Genomic DNA, 15,728 nt, shown 5'->3' with positions numbered 1-15,728 from the left:
TGCATAACGTGAGTCTGCTCACTATTAAAAACACGGCATGTTGTGAACCACTTCAAGGACGGCCAACATGTTTCATTGCCTATTATACAGTAATGGCAAATTCGTCAGAGCAACCGAGGTCAGCAATCACCTCCCTGGACATCTAGATATAAATCAAGAGTGACTAGTGAGAGCCATGGGCCACATACCAGCTCTCACTTGGTCATAGGGGTGCATATACTTTTATTCCCCTTGCAGTCAGCACATTCGTTGCTTATAGGTTCATTGCTTGCCGACAGGCTCCGCGCGGTAACTCGTCCCGGCGTGATCAGAGGGCACACAAATATAAGTAAAGCCATCACCTACCGGCGAAGGTGGTTTCGCAAAGTTCATATGTGCATAGAGTAGAACAGCGATGTCATTCTGTGAGGCTTCCAGTGCGATGGACAGGGCTGTGCTTCCATCCTGTAAACAAGAGATGCATTAAGATGGTGATACATACTTCCCTCCATCATTAAGCTAATGCTGGCCGGTGCACAGATACTGCATTAGGAATACAGTAAAACATGCATACAACTAGATACACAAGGACAACAATAAAGGCACAAAGACAGAAAAGGACAAAGAAAACAGGCTCATGGACAAATGCAAAGACTTCAAACTGTTCTTCCATCTCTTAGGAAGGTATAAAAAACAGATAGGCTACTCCTAAATGGCCATTTTACATTGATAAAAGGATGAGTGCATAACTGCTTAGCACAAAAAGGCAAAAGAACCGGCTAAGAAGTGTTGCAACTAAACGGAATTGATGGTGGTCGGCTCACAAATGAAATGATTACTTACCAGTAAGAGTATTTTGCAGCTTAAAAGGTTTTCTGGATTCACATGCTGTGCATTATTCAGCCATCTAGAGGTTGGGTCCGGAGTCTTCTTGTTAGTCCTCTTTCCTTTTTTTGTGTGGGCATCATCTACCACCATTTGGCGATAAGTTCACCCTTTGTGTGATTTCAGAGTTGTTCCCAGGAAGTCCCTATGTGTGGTCGTCATCTTCAGATTCATCTTTCCCCTTAGCAACTTTATCAATTGGAATCTCTTTTCTCTTGCTGTGTTCTTTTTGCCCACGTCTGTTTGTCCCCTCACATTTCTGGGGAGGCGGGTAGGTTGCATGTGAATCCACAAAACTCTTCTAGCTGCAAAACAACTCCTAGTGGTAAGTAATTGTTTTGTTTTGCACCATGAATCCTTTTCTGGATTCACATGCTGGGCATGGATTCTGTAGCGGTATTCTTGTCCCCCGAGGGGCAGGGTTGAAATGCGGTCAAGTTGGCAAACAGGTGCTGTAGTACCTTCCGTCCCACCTGTACTTCCTTGTTTATCTGGATGTCCACAGAGTAGTGTTTTATGAAGGTGTGTGTGAAAAACCATGTTGCTGCCATGTAGATGCCACTGACAGAAACATTTGCGGAGGCCAGAGTTGCAACCTTCTTCCTTGTGGTGTGCGCCCTGCGGTAAGGGCTTGCCTGCTTTCTCGTAGCTGGTCTTGCAAGTTTACACAATCGATCTCATGAGAAGGTCCGGCTGACACAGAAGTCGAAGGTGCGGCAGGAGAGACCGGTGTAATAGATCGGTAAACCACCACTGACGAGGCCACTCCGGAGCAATGAGGATCATCTTGGCCCGTGATTGGGAAAGTTTGATCAACACTGTTGGGATCAGGGGAATGGGTGGAAAAGCATAGAGAAAGCTGTTTGACCAGTTGATCCACAGTGCATTCCCCAGCGTCCCTGGTTGGTAGAACCTGGAGGCGAAGTCTCGGCATTTGCTGTTTTATGTGGTGGCAAACTGATCGATCGTCTGGAGTGCCCCAATCTTCCAAAGATTTCTCTTACCACCTCTTCGTTTAGGACCCATTCGTGATTTTCTTGAACGAGTCTGCTGAGAGCGTCCACCTGGGCATTCTGCACACCTGGCAGATGAGTCGCCGTTATGGTCAGGTCCCTGGCCAGCAGCCAGTTCCAGATTGTCAGCGCTTCCCGAGACAATGTGCGCGATCTTGAGCCCCCCTGCTTGTTGAGATAGTACATCCTTGTTGTGTTGTCAGTTTGGACAAGCTGGGAACTGGTTCGAAAGGACGGTTGGAAGGCTTTCAGAGCCAGGTGAACCGCTCGGAGTTCCAGGAAGTTGATGTGATACGTGGCCTCCTTCTAGGACCACGTGCCCTGTATCTGAAGGTGGTCTGAATGTGCTCCCCAGCGCTGGAGAGATGCATCTGTCATAATGGTCTGAGTCGGTATCTCCTTGTGGAACGGAATTCCTCGGAGGAGATTGTGAGGCGAGCACCACCACTTGATGGACTGGAGGGCTTGCTGCAACAGCTGAATCCTGTCCTCCCAATTCCCTTGTCTCTGGTCCCACTGATCCTCCAGACATTCCTGCAGAGGCCGCATGTGGAGGCGTGAATGTGGAGTGAGGAAGATGCAAGACGCCATGGAACCCAGGAGAGAAGATACCGTCCTCACCGTCGGCGAGGGAATGGTCATGAGAGCCTGAGCCTTCCAAAGGATTTATCAGCATCTCTCCTCCGAAGGACACACGCTTGCCTTGCGTGTATCGATGGAGGCTCCCAGATACTGCAGACACTGTACAGGAGTCGGGACAGACTTCGAAAGATTGGTGTGTAGGCCCAAGCGATTCATCATAACGGACGTCCTGTTGAAATACAGTTGTGCTTCCTGAAACGTGGCTGCCTTGATCAGCCATTCGTCCAGGTATGGATAGACGAACACCTTGTTCTTCTGGAGGTGTGCTGCGACTACCGCCATGCATTTTGAAAAAGTCCTGGGCGCTGACTTCAGGCTGAAGGGAAGCACTGCATACTGATAGTGATTGGTTCCAACCAGGAACCGTAGGAACTTGCGATGTTTCCTTACTATGGGCACTTGAAAATATGCGTCTTGCAGATCTATTACACATAGCCTGTCTCCCTGACGCAGCTGAGGGTAGATCTGGTGCAGGGATAACATGCAGAACTTTTCTCTGCAGATCCATTTGTTTGCTTGTCGCAAATCGAGAATGGGTCTGAATTCGTTCTTGTCCTTCTTGCGTACGAGGAAGAACCTGGAGTATAGACCTTGTCCCAACTGGGCAGGAGGAACCAGTTCTATCACACTTTTTCTTAACAGGGTATCGGCCTCCACCTAAAGTTCGCGCAACCGGTATTGTGAACGAACTCGTGGTATCGATGGAGGAGGGCTGGTGAAACGTAGACAGTATCCATTGAGAACAATATTCAGCAGCCAATTGGCCTGAGTTATCTTTTTCCACTCTGCCAGATAATCTTGAATGCTTCCCCCCACCGGAGTGGGCAACAGAAGAGGGGGAAGTAACCTTTCAGGGCTTAGAACCCGCTGGAGCCTTATTCCCTGGTGTCGACTGCTGGTTAGCCCTCCCTCTCGACTGGCGTCTCTGATACGGCTGAAAGGACCATTGGAACTGTTGCTGTTGTTGCTGTCCAGACTGACAGCCCTGTCCAGCGCTGGAATCGTTGAGAGGACTAACGGCGTTGGAAAGGGCGGAAATTCCTACGCTGCTCCTTAGGCTTTTTCCAAGCCAAGGGCTTTGAGAGTCTCAACCTCACCCTTCATGCGGGCCATCTCCACGTCCGCGTGAGAACCAAAGAGGGTGCTACCTGAGAAAGGGAGGTTTGCGATGCGCTGCTGAGCCTCCGGTTTTAAGGAGGTGAGAGGCAACCAGGAATGTCGTTAGAGAGCCACGCCATGGCAATACCCATGGACTGCCAGGCGAGAGGTGTCCGCTGCCGCACTGATAATATGATTAGAGACCATCAGTCCCTCGTTGAGTATCTCCTGGAAATCCTCATGCTTGTCCCTAGGTAGGTGGTCCATGAACTGATGAAGAGACTCCCACAAGGAACGGTCGTAACGGCCAAGCAGGGCAGTAGAACTAGCTGCCTTCATCGATGTGGATGCTGTGTTGTAGACTTTCCTCCCCGCAGAGTCTAGCTTACACCTTTCCTTGTCCGGAGGGACCGTAGACGAAGGGGCCGTAGCATGCTGCTTCTTTGCGGCCACCACGATGACTGAATCCGGGAGGGGGGCAGCCCGAAGGAATGCCGGGTCAGAGTCCGGGGGACGGTACTTCTTCTGGAGCCTTGAAGGCGCTGATTTCACCGAGGCAGGCGTAAGGAACAATTCCATCGCCGGTCCCTCCAACCCAGGCACCAAAGGAAGCAGAGGACGCGAGGTTTGCCTCTGTTGTAGCGTCTCAAAAATCACCAAGGTAGTAGGAGTGGGCACAGACAGCGCAATGCCCAGCTTCACCGCTCCCCTCACCAGAACCTCCTGAAATGTGGCAATGTCATCGACAGGTGAAACTCTCGGAGGTGGAGAGTCCGACAACGTGGGCGAGTATCTCCCCCCACTAGAGGACGTCATGTCCCTAGTATATCGAGAACGTGATGTCTCGTGGTGACAGCGAGACCATGTAGAGGAACGGTGCTTGCTGCGAGTGCGATGTCTTGGCCGGGACCGTGATCTTGGCCTTCTCGGTTCTGCAGGGATCACGGGCACAGGTGGAGCTGCAGGAGGCGGAGGCGGAGTTTTAGGTGGAGGCGGAGAAGTTTTAGGCAGAGATGGAGGAGTAGGAGTCCTGGGCCGCACAGGCGACGGACGTGGATCCACAGGCTCAGCAGGTTCCAGTGTCCTAGTTGGAGAATAGGTCCTGGAGTACTCAGAGTCCGAAGTAGCTACGTCCCTTCTCCGTTTGCGGGCTGGCCTTGAAGAGGAAGCCGTAGATGTAGTGCCCCTCGACGGCGAGCACCGACGTCGTCGTGATCCAGCGCTCTCAGACGTGGAGATGCTGACCACAGGGGGCGAATGATCTCTCGACGTCGAGCTATGATGGTACCTCTTTGACGTCGACCGTCCTTTCCTCGACGTCGAGCTCCTTCTACCTGACGTCGATCTTTTCTTCGATGTTGACCTTCTTCTCCTCAATGCCGGCGTCGACCGGTGGTGTCGCCTCAACGGCGAGCGCCGATGTCTCTCGGACCCAGATCGACACCGATGATGTGTCGACGTTAACTGGAATGTCCTCGACGTCGACCTCAGCCGAGGTCTCGAAGTCCTTCCCCTCGACATCGACCTTCGACGTCGCTTAGACTCAGAGCCCTGAGTCGACGGGGAGCATATCGCTGTCATACCTGGTCCCGACGTCGATGTTGTCACCTTCGATGTCGACCAGGACCGGTGTCGTTTTTTAGCCTTCTTTCGACTGGGGAGCCCCCCAGAGGCTGACGCATGGGCTGTGGAGGAGGAAAGGCTTTCTCCTCGCCCAGATGTCCCACCTGCAGCCTGCTGTCTTCTCTGCTCCAGGACTTGAAGACAAATCTTCTCCCTGTCACGCAGGGTCCTCCTGGAGAAGGATTTACAGATGGCGCAGGATTCAGGAACATGTGAAGAAGGTAGACAGAGAATGCAAACTCTGTGGGAGTCCGACTTGGCCTTCTTCCTGCCACATTCAGGGCACTTGTCAAATAAAGATGGCATTTTGACAAGAAAAATGTGAGCTAACTGACCAAAAAAGACAGTAACAGGAAGATAGAGGCCAAAGACATCGAGTAAAACACTCAAACTAACTTTAAATCACAATAATTGAAAAATATACCACTACAGGTAGAGCTCAATACTCCAGGGTCCTGCTAGCAGGAGCCGGAAAAAAGAACTGAAAGTAACTGGCCTTTTGCTGTGCATCATGGGATACCAAGGGTCTCTGGAAGGATTCTTAAAGGCACGGTATCCATTTACAGACATATAATGGCAGCCTATGGGGCTTGTCTGTCCAACCCTTCATCTCTATCATGAAAAAGGGAATTTTGTGAAGGGGAGTTTCTCTATGTGAGAAACTTAGTAAAATTGTTAAATTTAACTGTTACCTGGCTATGTTTTTCACTTCAGGATGAAGTAATGGCCAGAGTAGCCTAGTGTTTTCAGGCTGCATTATTGTCTTTTATTCTCTCTTAAGTGTCTATGCAGGACTGCAGAAGAAGACAACTGAAGAGACTATATCTATTGAAGTGCTCCGAGGTCCACGCACATGGGTGGGACTATTCACATGAATAGGACTATACACAGAGATCCCCTACTACAGAAGAGGTGGATTCCCGTTGTTCCACGGGTGCAAGAATCTAAAGCCGCTTGGTGTATTTTCAGTGAGGCGCATGGCAGGCTGCTGTCCAGTGGGTGGGTGAGGTAAGCTAGTACTGTGCCATTGTATGTCCTTGCATCTACTTTGTTGTGGTCCCTGCACCAGTGAATGTATCTGGTCCACTTGGCTGAGTAGCACCTACTTGTGCTCGACCTTCTTGCTTCCCTCAGGACCTCTATTGTTCTGTGGGGAAGCTTTAGATGTCTGAATTAATGGTACTGAGGAGCCATGGGGGCAGGTTTAGTGTGGCTGGCTCTGGGTAGCATACTGTTGTGAAATGCGTCATTAGGAGGTCCTGCAATGCCCTCTTGGGTATGATCTGGTTCTGGACATTTCCAGGAGTTCTGAAAATCACGTCTGCCTGGCACACTGAGGGGCAATGAGAATGATGGTCATTTTTGATTTTCTGAACCTGTTCAGAACTCTTGGAATCAGGACAATCATTGGAAAAGGGTAAGCAAATCTCCATGCCCAATTTATCGATAGGGCATTCCCCTCGGACTGCTGGTGTGGATATATGGACATGAAGTTTCGCGTTTTGCATTTTCTGGGCTTGCGAACAGGTCTATGCTTGTTGTGCCCTATCTTCTGAAGACCTCATCTAGCAATTTTTGGTTTAGCTCCCATTCATGGGAGACACTAGACTGTCTGCTTCGATGTTCTGGTCTCCCAGGAGGTGTACTGCCAGCAGGGTTGTCCCTGTTGTATTGCCCATTTCCAAATCTCTTCTACTAGTTGTGAGAGCTAGAATGGCCTTGTTCCCCCTGGTTGTTGAGGTACAACATTGTTCTTGTGTTGTCCGTCTGGATCAGCGCTGTCTCAGCACTCACATGTGCTTGGAATGCCTTTAATGCCAAGAAAACTGTCTTGAGTTCCAGCCTATATATATGTGCTTGATCGCATCCATTGGGGTCTAGAGTCCTCGGACTTTGAGGCTGTCCATGTGCGCTCCCCACCCCTTGTGGGATGCTACTGTTGTTATGGTCACTGTGTGAGCTGGTTACCTGAAGGGTCTCCCTATAGCAATGTTGCTTGTGTTCCACCATTGTATTTCCTGTATTTTGCAGTAACAACCACTTGATCTTCCCAGCTCCCCGTAGCTCATCTGTTGTAGGGCCCTTTCTGTAACGGTTGCATGTACAGTCTCCCCTGTGGTATTAGTGGCATGCAGGAAACCAGCATGCTTATTAATGGTATTACTGTCCTCACTGTCAGACTGACTCTTCTAGTAGAGGTGAATTTGCTGTTCTTGCTGTTGCCCTTTTGTGGACTGGGAAGGAACCTGCTATCCTTGAGTTCAAGGTTGCCCCCAGGAAGACCTTTTCCTACTTTGGGCACAGGGAAGTCTTCTGTTGATTTATGGAGAATCTTAGCTGCTCTACTGTGGAGATGACCGTTTGTATGTCTTGTTGAAGCTTTTGTTTCGAGTGTGCTTTAACTAGCCAGTTGCCCAGGTATGGGCAAACGTGTATGCCTTGCCTTCTTAGGTGTGCAGAAAGTTCCACCAAGCATTTTGTGAAAACCCTTCATGCCGAGTTTAAGCCAAAGCATAGTACTCTGAACTGCTAGGGTACTTTGTCGAAGACTAATTCAAATTAACCGCTGTGCCAATGGTTCATTGGTATGTGTAGGTAGGCATCTTTAGGTCAATGGTGGCCATGTAGGCTCCATTACTTAGGAGTAAGATCATTCCATGCAGGGTAGTCATCTTGATGCACCTTGTTTTTATGGATTTGTTGAGGTAGCCAAGATCAATATTGGTCTTAGTGTAAGATCCCGTTTCGGTAAAAGGAAGTACTCGGAGTAGAACCCTTCTCCATGTTCCCGGTGCAGTACCATTTCTATGGCTCGTTTTTGATGAGATCTTTTGGATTCCTGGAGCAGTTGCTTGCGTATCTGTTCCCTCAATGGGCTTCTCCTTGGCGGGATGGAGTGAGGAGGTTTTTTTGACGAGTTCAATGTAGAATCCATGTTCTATTATTTTGAGTATCAAATTGTCTTAGGTGATTGACCTCTATTCATAGAGGAATCTTCCTATTCTACCCCACCACTGATGTTCAGTGGAAAGGCTGGGGGGCAAAGGAGTCACTTGCTTGCTGGTCCTCATTCTTTGGGGACTCCCAAAAGGGCTGTCTTGCTGGGTGTTGCCACTGTTGGTGGGTCGTCTGCTACATTGCCTGTTGGCTGGAGCTAAGTTGTTGCTGGTGGTGCTAGGCTGCTGGTGAGAAACTCGCCCTACCCCTTGGTCTTCTGTCAGAAACCCTTCCTCTCCTGAAGGATCCTCTGAACTGCAATTCCCCTACTGCCGTGGCTGCAACACAATTTTTTTTTATTTGCAGCATTTCTTCATAAACTGCCTGTCCAAAGAGGACCTCGCCCATGAAAAGTAAACTGATGACTGATGCCTGTACCTCTAGTTTAAAACTTGAGACCCCCAGCCAGGTGTGCCTCCTGAGTGTGTCTGCCACATCCAGTGCTGACCTAAGGCAGGATTTAGCAATGTTCCTTTCCTCTTGGACCACTGCCTGTGCTCTCTTTTGGAATTCCGCTGGGGAGTTTTGCATCAGCCCCTTGATCTCGTCCCACTTTTGGTGGCCATAGAAGTTAAGGAGGGCATTGGAGTTGGCTGTCCTTCATTGTTTAGCCTACTCTCTCTCTAGCTTTTTGCCCACAAGATATAGCCTTTTACTCTCCTCTGGTGGTGGCCCCATTGATGTGGGGGCATTGTTTCTGTTTCTTGCAATCGTCATGATAATGGAGCCTGTAGACACATTCCCTTTAATGTACTGGGAGTCGTGACTGGAATGTTTATATTTTTTCTCCACCAAAGGTGTTAATCCTCTTGCTGGTTCCCTAAATGCCTCCTTGGTCCAGGATGCTGGGGAGCAGGGCCAGGTAAAGATTTGCCTTCTGGGAGGGCATGAACATTTCCAGTAAGAAGCAAGAGCCTTCCTTCTCCTCCTCTAGTTTGACACCATATGTGTCTGCCGCACTCTTAATTAGCCAGGTTGTTGTATATGGACAGGTCAAACGGCAGCGAAGACCTCGGCGGGTACTAGCCACCTAAGGGGATTCAGCGATCGAGTTTGTGCCATGTATTTTCGTGCTAGCTATGGTCCTCGAACACTGCTGACTCGTCCTCAAACTTTAAGGACTTCTGTGGATCTGTGGTCATGGGTGCTTCGATGTCTGTATTCTCATCCTCCCTCCCTCTTTGTTCTGAGAGCTTTTCAGGGATGTGAAATTCCTTCAAAGAGTCGTTGAACTCCTTTTTCCTCTGAAGGAGAGCTGCCATTTAGGCCTAGAGGCTGCGTTTTTGCATTTGACCTTGAGTGCTCTTATTTTAGTGTCGACCATGGAAGATGACTTCCTTTTCGGCATTGGCGTTTTTTTCGCCTTCAGCTCCTTGCCTCTTTGCTTCGCTCCTTCTCGAGTGCCTGCTTGCATTGAGGATTTGTTGGAAGGTTTTCCCTGGTCGGGACCCATGTAGCTCCTTATGCTTGTGCTGGCATTCATTCATCGGGTGTTTGCATGTTGAAGTAGCTTCACTTTCCTCCCTGTACTGGTTCGGCCTCCTCAACATTCTTCTCATCATCACTGAAGAGGCCAAGTTCTTTCAGGAATTCGTGTGTCTTGTGGGTGCTAGCCATGGCATGGTGTGCTAGCTGTTTTCGGAGTCTTGCCGTGAAACAAAATTCAGTGCAGGCTTTGCGACCTTCAGCACTATGGTCCGTTGGGAGGCACAGATTGCAGACCTTGTGTGGATATCTCTATGCAAACTTGTAGTGGAGTATCTGTCAGAATTTAAAGGTGGTGTTTTTTAAGACCCTTGGCTGTCTCTCTCCTCTGGCCATGTTGTGCTCACCACAGGTGTTCCCTGTCGGAGCCGAGAAGGCCACCTGTACTTCGGTGTTTCTAGTGGCCACCGGTATTCTTCAGTGCTTTTCTGTTAGAAATTGCTGTATTTTCTCCAGCTCTCTCAAGATTCTTAGGAGCTACTCAGGCATGCTTCTCTAGACCCAGAAAATAATCTGAAGATGGTGACCAAGCATATGGACTTCCAGGGCACATGTTTGATGTCACACAAGGGATAGACTTACCACCAAATGGGTGTCGACCACACCCACGAGGGTAGAAACAAATTAGGAGAGTGGACGAACAAGATTCTGGACCCAACCATTAGAGGGCAGAATAATGCATAGCATGTGAATCTAGAAAAAGATTCAAGCTGCAAAACCAGGATATCTTGCTCCTCCTCAGGATAAATACATATTGGGAGATATATGTAGACCCAATGGTAAAGACCCTTGGTGTGGCATTCGACATGACTTGTCAATTTAAAACTAACCAATACTTACCAAAAAAACACTAGTATCTCCAACATCCTGTAGGCAAACTTTAGCCATACGTGGAAGAGTAAGAAAGATGCGGGTTGGAGCTGGAAATTGCTTTATCTTGTGGTGTTTTCTTAGAGCAAGCAAACACCCTAGCATTTATTGGTACCAAACTGTTGAACTGGGGATGCAACTGCTAAGAGATTCGTTTTTAACTTTCTTTCTAAAAGAAATGATTCAAATTATGGAGAGTGGGGATTATCTGTCCACACTGATGAAATAAACACTGTGGAAAATGCCTCACGCCTACCTTTTGTCGACCATATCCAGGAATACAGAAACACTCTTGACTCAAGGAGCAAGAGAGATGAAGCCCAAGAGTAGAGCAACATTTGTTTTGGGGGAACGATAGAGAGGATTCATGAACAGCAAAATGTACTGAGCAGAGCCCGTAAACTTGAGACGTTGACAAAGTTGCTGCAAGCTAATGGAAATAGGCAGATGTAGAAGGATGGAATCAAATATCCTCAAATTTAGAACATAGTCAAGACAAAAATTTATTAGCGCAGTCACCATCATTGCCCTTACTAGTCAGCAGTCAAAATCTTGCATTGCATCCAGAAACTGGAAAAGCAGAAGGGCACAGCATCCACTTGGGGCATAAGATACAGGGCAGACACAAACCCAGAACACAGGTCTGTAACTGACCCTACCAGAGTCAGCCACTCGCCCATCCCCACAGTCAAAAGGAGATGACCGCAATCTCCTGCGCATCGCCAGAATCTTGGCTTTGTTGGGATTCAATTGTACTCATTTGTTGAACCCAAAGTGGAGCGCCTTGAAAAGGTTGTCTTATAGATCCCTCTCCAGCTTGAAGAGGCCTGTGTGTCATTGTCATACATCTGAAAGTCAAAGAGAGTTGAAGCAAGGCCCCAAAGGCTGTAATAGAGGTACTGAAAATGAAGGGTGACAAGCGGAACCCGGGTTTGCGAAAGTACCCCAAAGAGCTCCCATGTCCCTAGTGTTATACAAACCCCAGTGGTGTCTGGTCATTAAACCTTTTTTATTTAAAGTGAGTTTAATTCAAAACTAGACAACAATACAAGAGGAACTATGGTCTGGAGCATCCTTATTTCTGAGCATGTATCTTTCAGTTGTAAACTCTCTGCACAGTATAGGTGTCATTAGACAAGTTTCATCTCCTGGCCACATGACTCATGAAAGGCATGCTGAGGGAAAACTCCCTAGTAGTTCTGGGTGCAAGAATCTGGAAAGGAATTGCCTGCCAGTAGATGTAAGACTGGAACCCAATGTGATACACAGCGATACAGTGCTTTACACTAAAAGGAAAGCAAGGGATAGAACTCTTAAAAAACAGAAGTATTGGCCAAGCTGACAGCTCTGGCATTGTTAAACAATGCATTTTTACTTATTTACGTTTTTCATTCTTATGTAAAAAATCTATCACAGCACCAGGTGCACACAATACTTTAAAATGTCATAAAAATAATAGGCTGCATACCAGCCCTGGCACCTAGGTACACTCTGTTTCAGGCAGCTGTTCACCTTTGATCAGACAAAAAAAGGAGACCACACCGCAAGACAGCCAGTGGCTGAAGTGGGCTGACCCACTGCCCCGTGCTGTACGTTGTTGTGGGCAGAACACTAAATGATGCATCAACAGACCAAAAGCCCCTCTGTGAATTTTACTATGAATGATGTCGATCACATGAGGCTGGCAAACACCAAGCTGTCGATATTCTGGACTAAAAACTAGATCAACAGAGAGAAAATATAAAAGGCAGAACACGCATGGCCGGGGTCAAAGCCAGAAACAAAGACAACGACAGGCGAAGACAGGAGAAGAGATATCCACTCGCAGAGTTAAAGGCAAACAAGTAAGATATGTAAAGCCACTTACAAAGACAGACAAATAGCCATCGACTGACACAGGTAGTGACAGAAATATACACAAGAAAGAGGCAAAGAAAAAGACAGACAGAGATGAACAAAAGGTTCCCTGCCACCAAGTACAGAGAGGTGCACTACCTTCACCCTAGAACTTACGTGGTCAGTCAGGGTGACGTCGCAGCCTGGAGTGGCCAGGAGGACACGTACTATGTCCACGTGGCCGTGCTCGCAGGCACACATGAGTGCTGTGGAACCATCGTCATCACGCGCATTCACGTCTGCATGACAGGCCAGAAGTGCCTTCACCATGTCCAGGCGGCCATGACTGACCGCCAGCATCAGAGCAGTCTGTCCAGCCTGTGGAGAGAGGGTACAGACTGAGGCGGGCTGCTAGGGGGGCAGTAAGTATGCATACAGTGCCATATGTAAACCCTTGATTGTGTGAGGGTGATTGTGAGAACATTAGAAAACAGACAACAGGTCCTGAATGGACGGCAGCAGTGCATGCCTGTCTAATAATCAGTCTAGGGCAAGATCATCGAACAAGCCAAGCGGAGGGAGCAAAAGTGCAAGCACATAGAACAGGACCAAAAACAGGCACTGTCAGAGCAAGCTCAGAGAATAGGTCAAGCAGGTGCAGCAGTGGTGCAAGCTCACAGAGCAGGCCAAGTCAGGCAGCAACAATACAAGCTTATAGAAAGGACCAAGTAGGGCCAGCAAAGTGCAAGCACAAAGAACAGGCCAAAAACAGGCACCGTCAATGGAAGTTCAGAGAATAGGTCAAGCAGGGGCAGCAACAGTGCAAGCTCAAAGAATAAGCCAAGTCAGGCAGCAAGAATGCAAGCTTACAGAGAGGGCCAAGTAGGGGCAGCAGCAGTCCACACTCCTAGAACAGGCCAAGCATGGATAGCAACAATGCAAGCCCACAGAACAAGCCAAGCACAGGCAGCAAGAGTGCAAAGCAACATAACTGTCCAACCACGTTTATCAGCACTGCAAGCTTCCTTCAATCACAAGCCAGACCCGGAATGGACATAAAAACTGCAAACTTCTTGCACTCAATTAACAACCAACATGGTCAAAAGCAATGAAATCTACCCCCACAGAGATAAAATAATCCAGCATGGGCAGCAGAATCATGCAAGATGTCCACCACCAACACTCCCATCTGTAGTGGTAGCACTCACAGAGCAATGCAAGACTCACACCACATCATGGTGCAGTAACAGCCCTCTGGCAGTCTTTCTCCCACTACAGCACAGAGATAATCAGAGCAGCAGCAGTGCAATCCCTTCTTAAGACATAACACCTGTCTAGCATGAACACCAGCTCCTTCAGTGCCCAGTCTGTGCTTCAAAGAAGAGCAGCAGCATTGCTTCTGTGCAGTCACATGCCACTGCTACCCCCTCTCTCAGGGACCCAGGACTCTCACCCCAGTCAGACTCACCTGGCTAGCTTTGGCGTTGACGTCTCCCAGTCTCAGCATCTGCTGGACCGTCTCCATATCTCCTTCGGACCGGAAGGCAGCCAGCGCTGTCAGCATGATGGCAGTGTACCCCGCCTTGTTCTGCTTGTCCACGTTGCACACGCCTAGAAGAGGCACCAGAAGTAAGATGGATGCAAAGCCAGCTAGCACAGTCGCTTATGACTCTTACCCTCACCCATCGAGCCAGGAAAAGTGGGAACCACATGCTAGACTGATTTGTCACTGAAATACAGGATCCTTAACACCAAAGGGGACTGCATGCACCATAGGATTCCATTTAACCCTCAACATGAGTGTGTGATGTACCTTCCACTATCCATAACATTTTGGTGAATTGATCTACATGCCCGGTCTGATAAACTTATGCCAATCAAAGAGAGCCCTTTACTACTTGCAGACACCTTTACACGTCAATTCTGGACAGTTGTTCCAGCAACAGAGAAACGGTAAGTAGTATGCAGAGTCCCCATCAGTGAAGCACGGACATCAGTAATTGTCTTGCTTTTTGGTACCCTAGCACTGCCCTTGCGAGTCATAGTATCAGGGGTCATGGACGCAGCGCCAGGAACAGGAAGCAAACAAGGTTCTTCTACTACTAGTAGTAGTGGCTGTAGTGACCATTCCTTGGCCCTAACCAACAAACAGGAGGCAGCTGGTGATTAAGGTGGGGCTAAAGTGTGTGTGACATCACTTTTTCGACCTGTGGCATTTTCGGCCCCATTGACCTGCTCCACCAACCTAAATCCGCCATCCTTTTGGGATCCTTTACCTGTGTCCAGAAGCATCTTGACAATGGCGAAGTTGGACTGTGAGACGGTGTAGTGCAGTGCTGTGTTCCCATTGCTGTCAGCCATGTTGATAATGTACTCCAGAAGCTGCGGGGAGATAGCCCTGAAGACGTCCAGGTGGTGCCCAACAACTTCCTTGTCCACATCCTGGACCCGCAGTATCCGCAGCCACTCCTGGAGCACTGTGGTGTACGCAGCTTTCTAATGAGGCAGAAGGATATGTGAATGTGGCTGGCTTTACTCACAGGAAATAATAAACCACTGAATGAGGTGTGGCCTCACAATTATAAAAGGTATGGGGTAGCTTTCATTAAATGCAGGCCCCAAACTGGAATATTTACGGTAGGACATCATTTATCTCTTGAACCAAGGTGCATAGACAGAGCTTTGTGTGCACCCCAGTGTTGGAACAACAAGTAGAGATTCGGGTTGGGACTGAAATGCATTGTCAGAGCTGTGCCTCCCCCACTGTTGGAATGGGTGGATCGGGATAGCTATGTGTGGGTCTTATTTGGCGGTAGCAGTGCATTAGCAGAGTTATGTGCAGGTTTTATGTGGGAGTAGCAGTGAGAACAAGCTGGGACTGAGGTGCATTGGTAGAGATGTGGGCAGGCCTCATGAGGTATTAACTGTCAATCAATCAATCAGGGGGTTTAAAGCGTGCTACTCACCCGTGAGGGTCTCAAGGCGCTGTGGCTACAACAGGTCAGACCTGGCGGAGATGTGTGTGGGTCCAATGATACAGTAACAGTTGACATCTGGGTCAAAATTAAGATACATCCGCCATACCGTGTTTGGGTTCCTCATGGGAGTAGCAGTTGATACTACAGGTCAGGATTCATGTGATTTGGCAGCGCTGAGTACAAGTCTCTTGTGGAACTGACTGTGGGTATCACCGGTCAGGGGAAGGATGCACTGGAATGCTTAGTGTGGGTCTCAGTGTTGGGGCAGTAGTGAGTGCCACAGGTCTAAGGTGCACCGTCAGAGCTGTGTGAGTGCCTCAGT

General features: G+C 48.6%; 1 protein-coding gene across 5 annotated transcripts in view; it reads right to left on the bottom strand.

Moving 5' to 3' along the window:
- KANK2 (KN motif and ankyrin repeat domains 2) overlaps positions 1 to 15,728 on the bottom strand; it is a 251,838-nt gene that overhangs the window by 5,222 nt on the left and 230,888 nt on the right. For all 5 annotated transcript variants that reach the window (XM_085600645.1, XM_085600644.1, XM_085600647.1 and 2 more), the window contains 4 exons: positions 14,705 to 14,924; positions 13,897 to 14,039; positions 12,606 to 12,806; positions 346 to 444 (listed from right to left, as the gene is read on the bottom strand). In XM_085600645.1, coding sequence (XP_085456771.1) covers positions 346 to 444; positions 12,606 to 12,806; positions 13,897 to 14,039; positions 14,705 to 14,924 — 663 coding nt within the window. The remainder of the gene's footprint in view (positions 1 to 345; positions 445 to 12,605; positions 12,807 to 13,896; positions 14,040 to 14,704; positions 14,925 to 15,728) is intronic.

Source organism: Triturus cristatus, chromosome 4_2, assembly GCF_964204655.1.
Source record: "Triturus cristatus chromosome 4_2, aTriCri1.1, whole genome shotgun sequence".
In the NCBI taxonomy this organism is placed as follows: Eukaryota; Metazoa; Chordata; class Amphibia; order Caudata; family Salamandridae; genus Triturus; species Triturus cristatus.
Note: the sequence above shows the minus strand (reverse complement) of the source record. Positions and strands in the feature narration are given on the sequence as shown.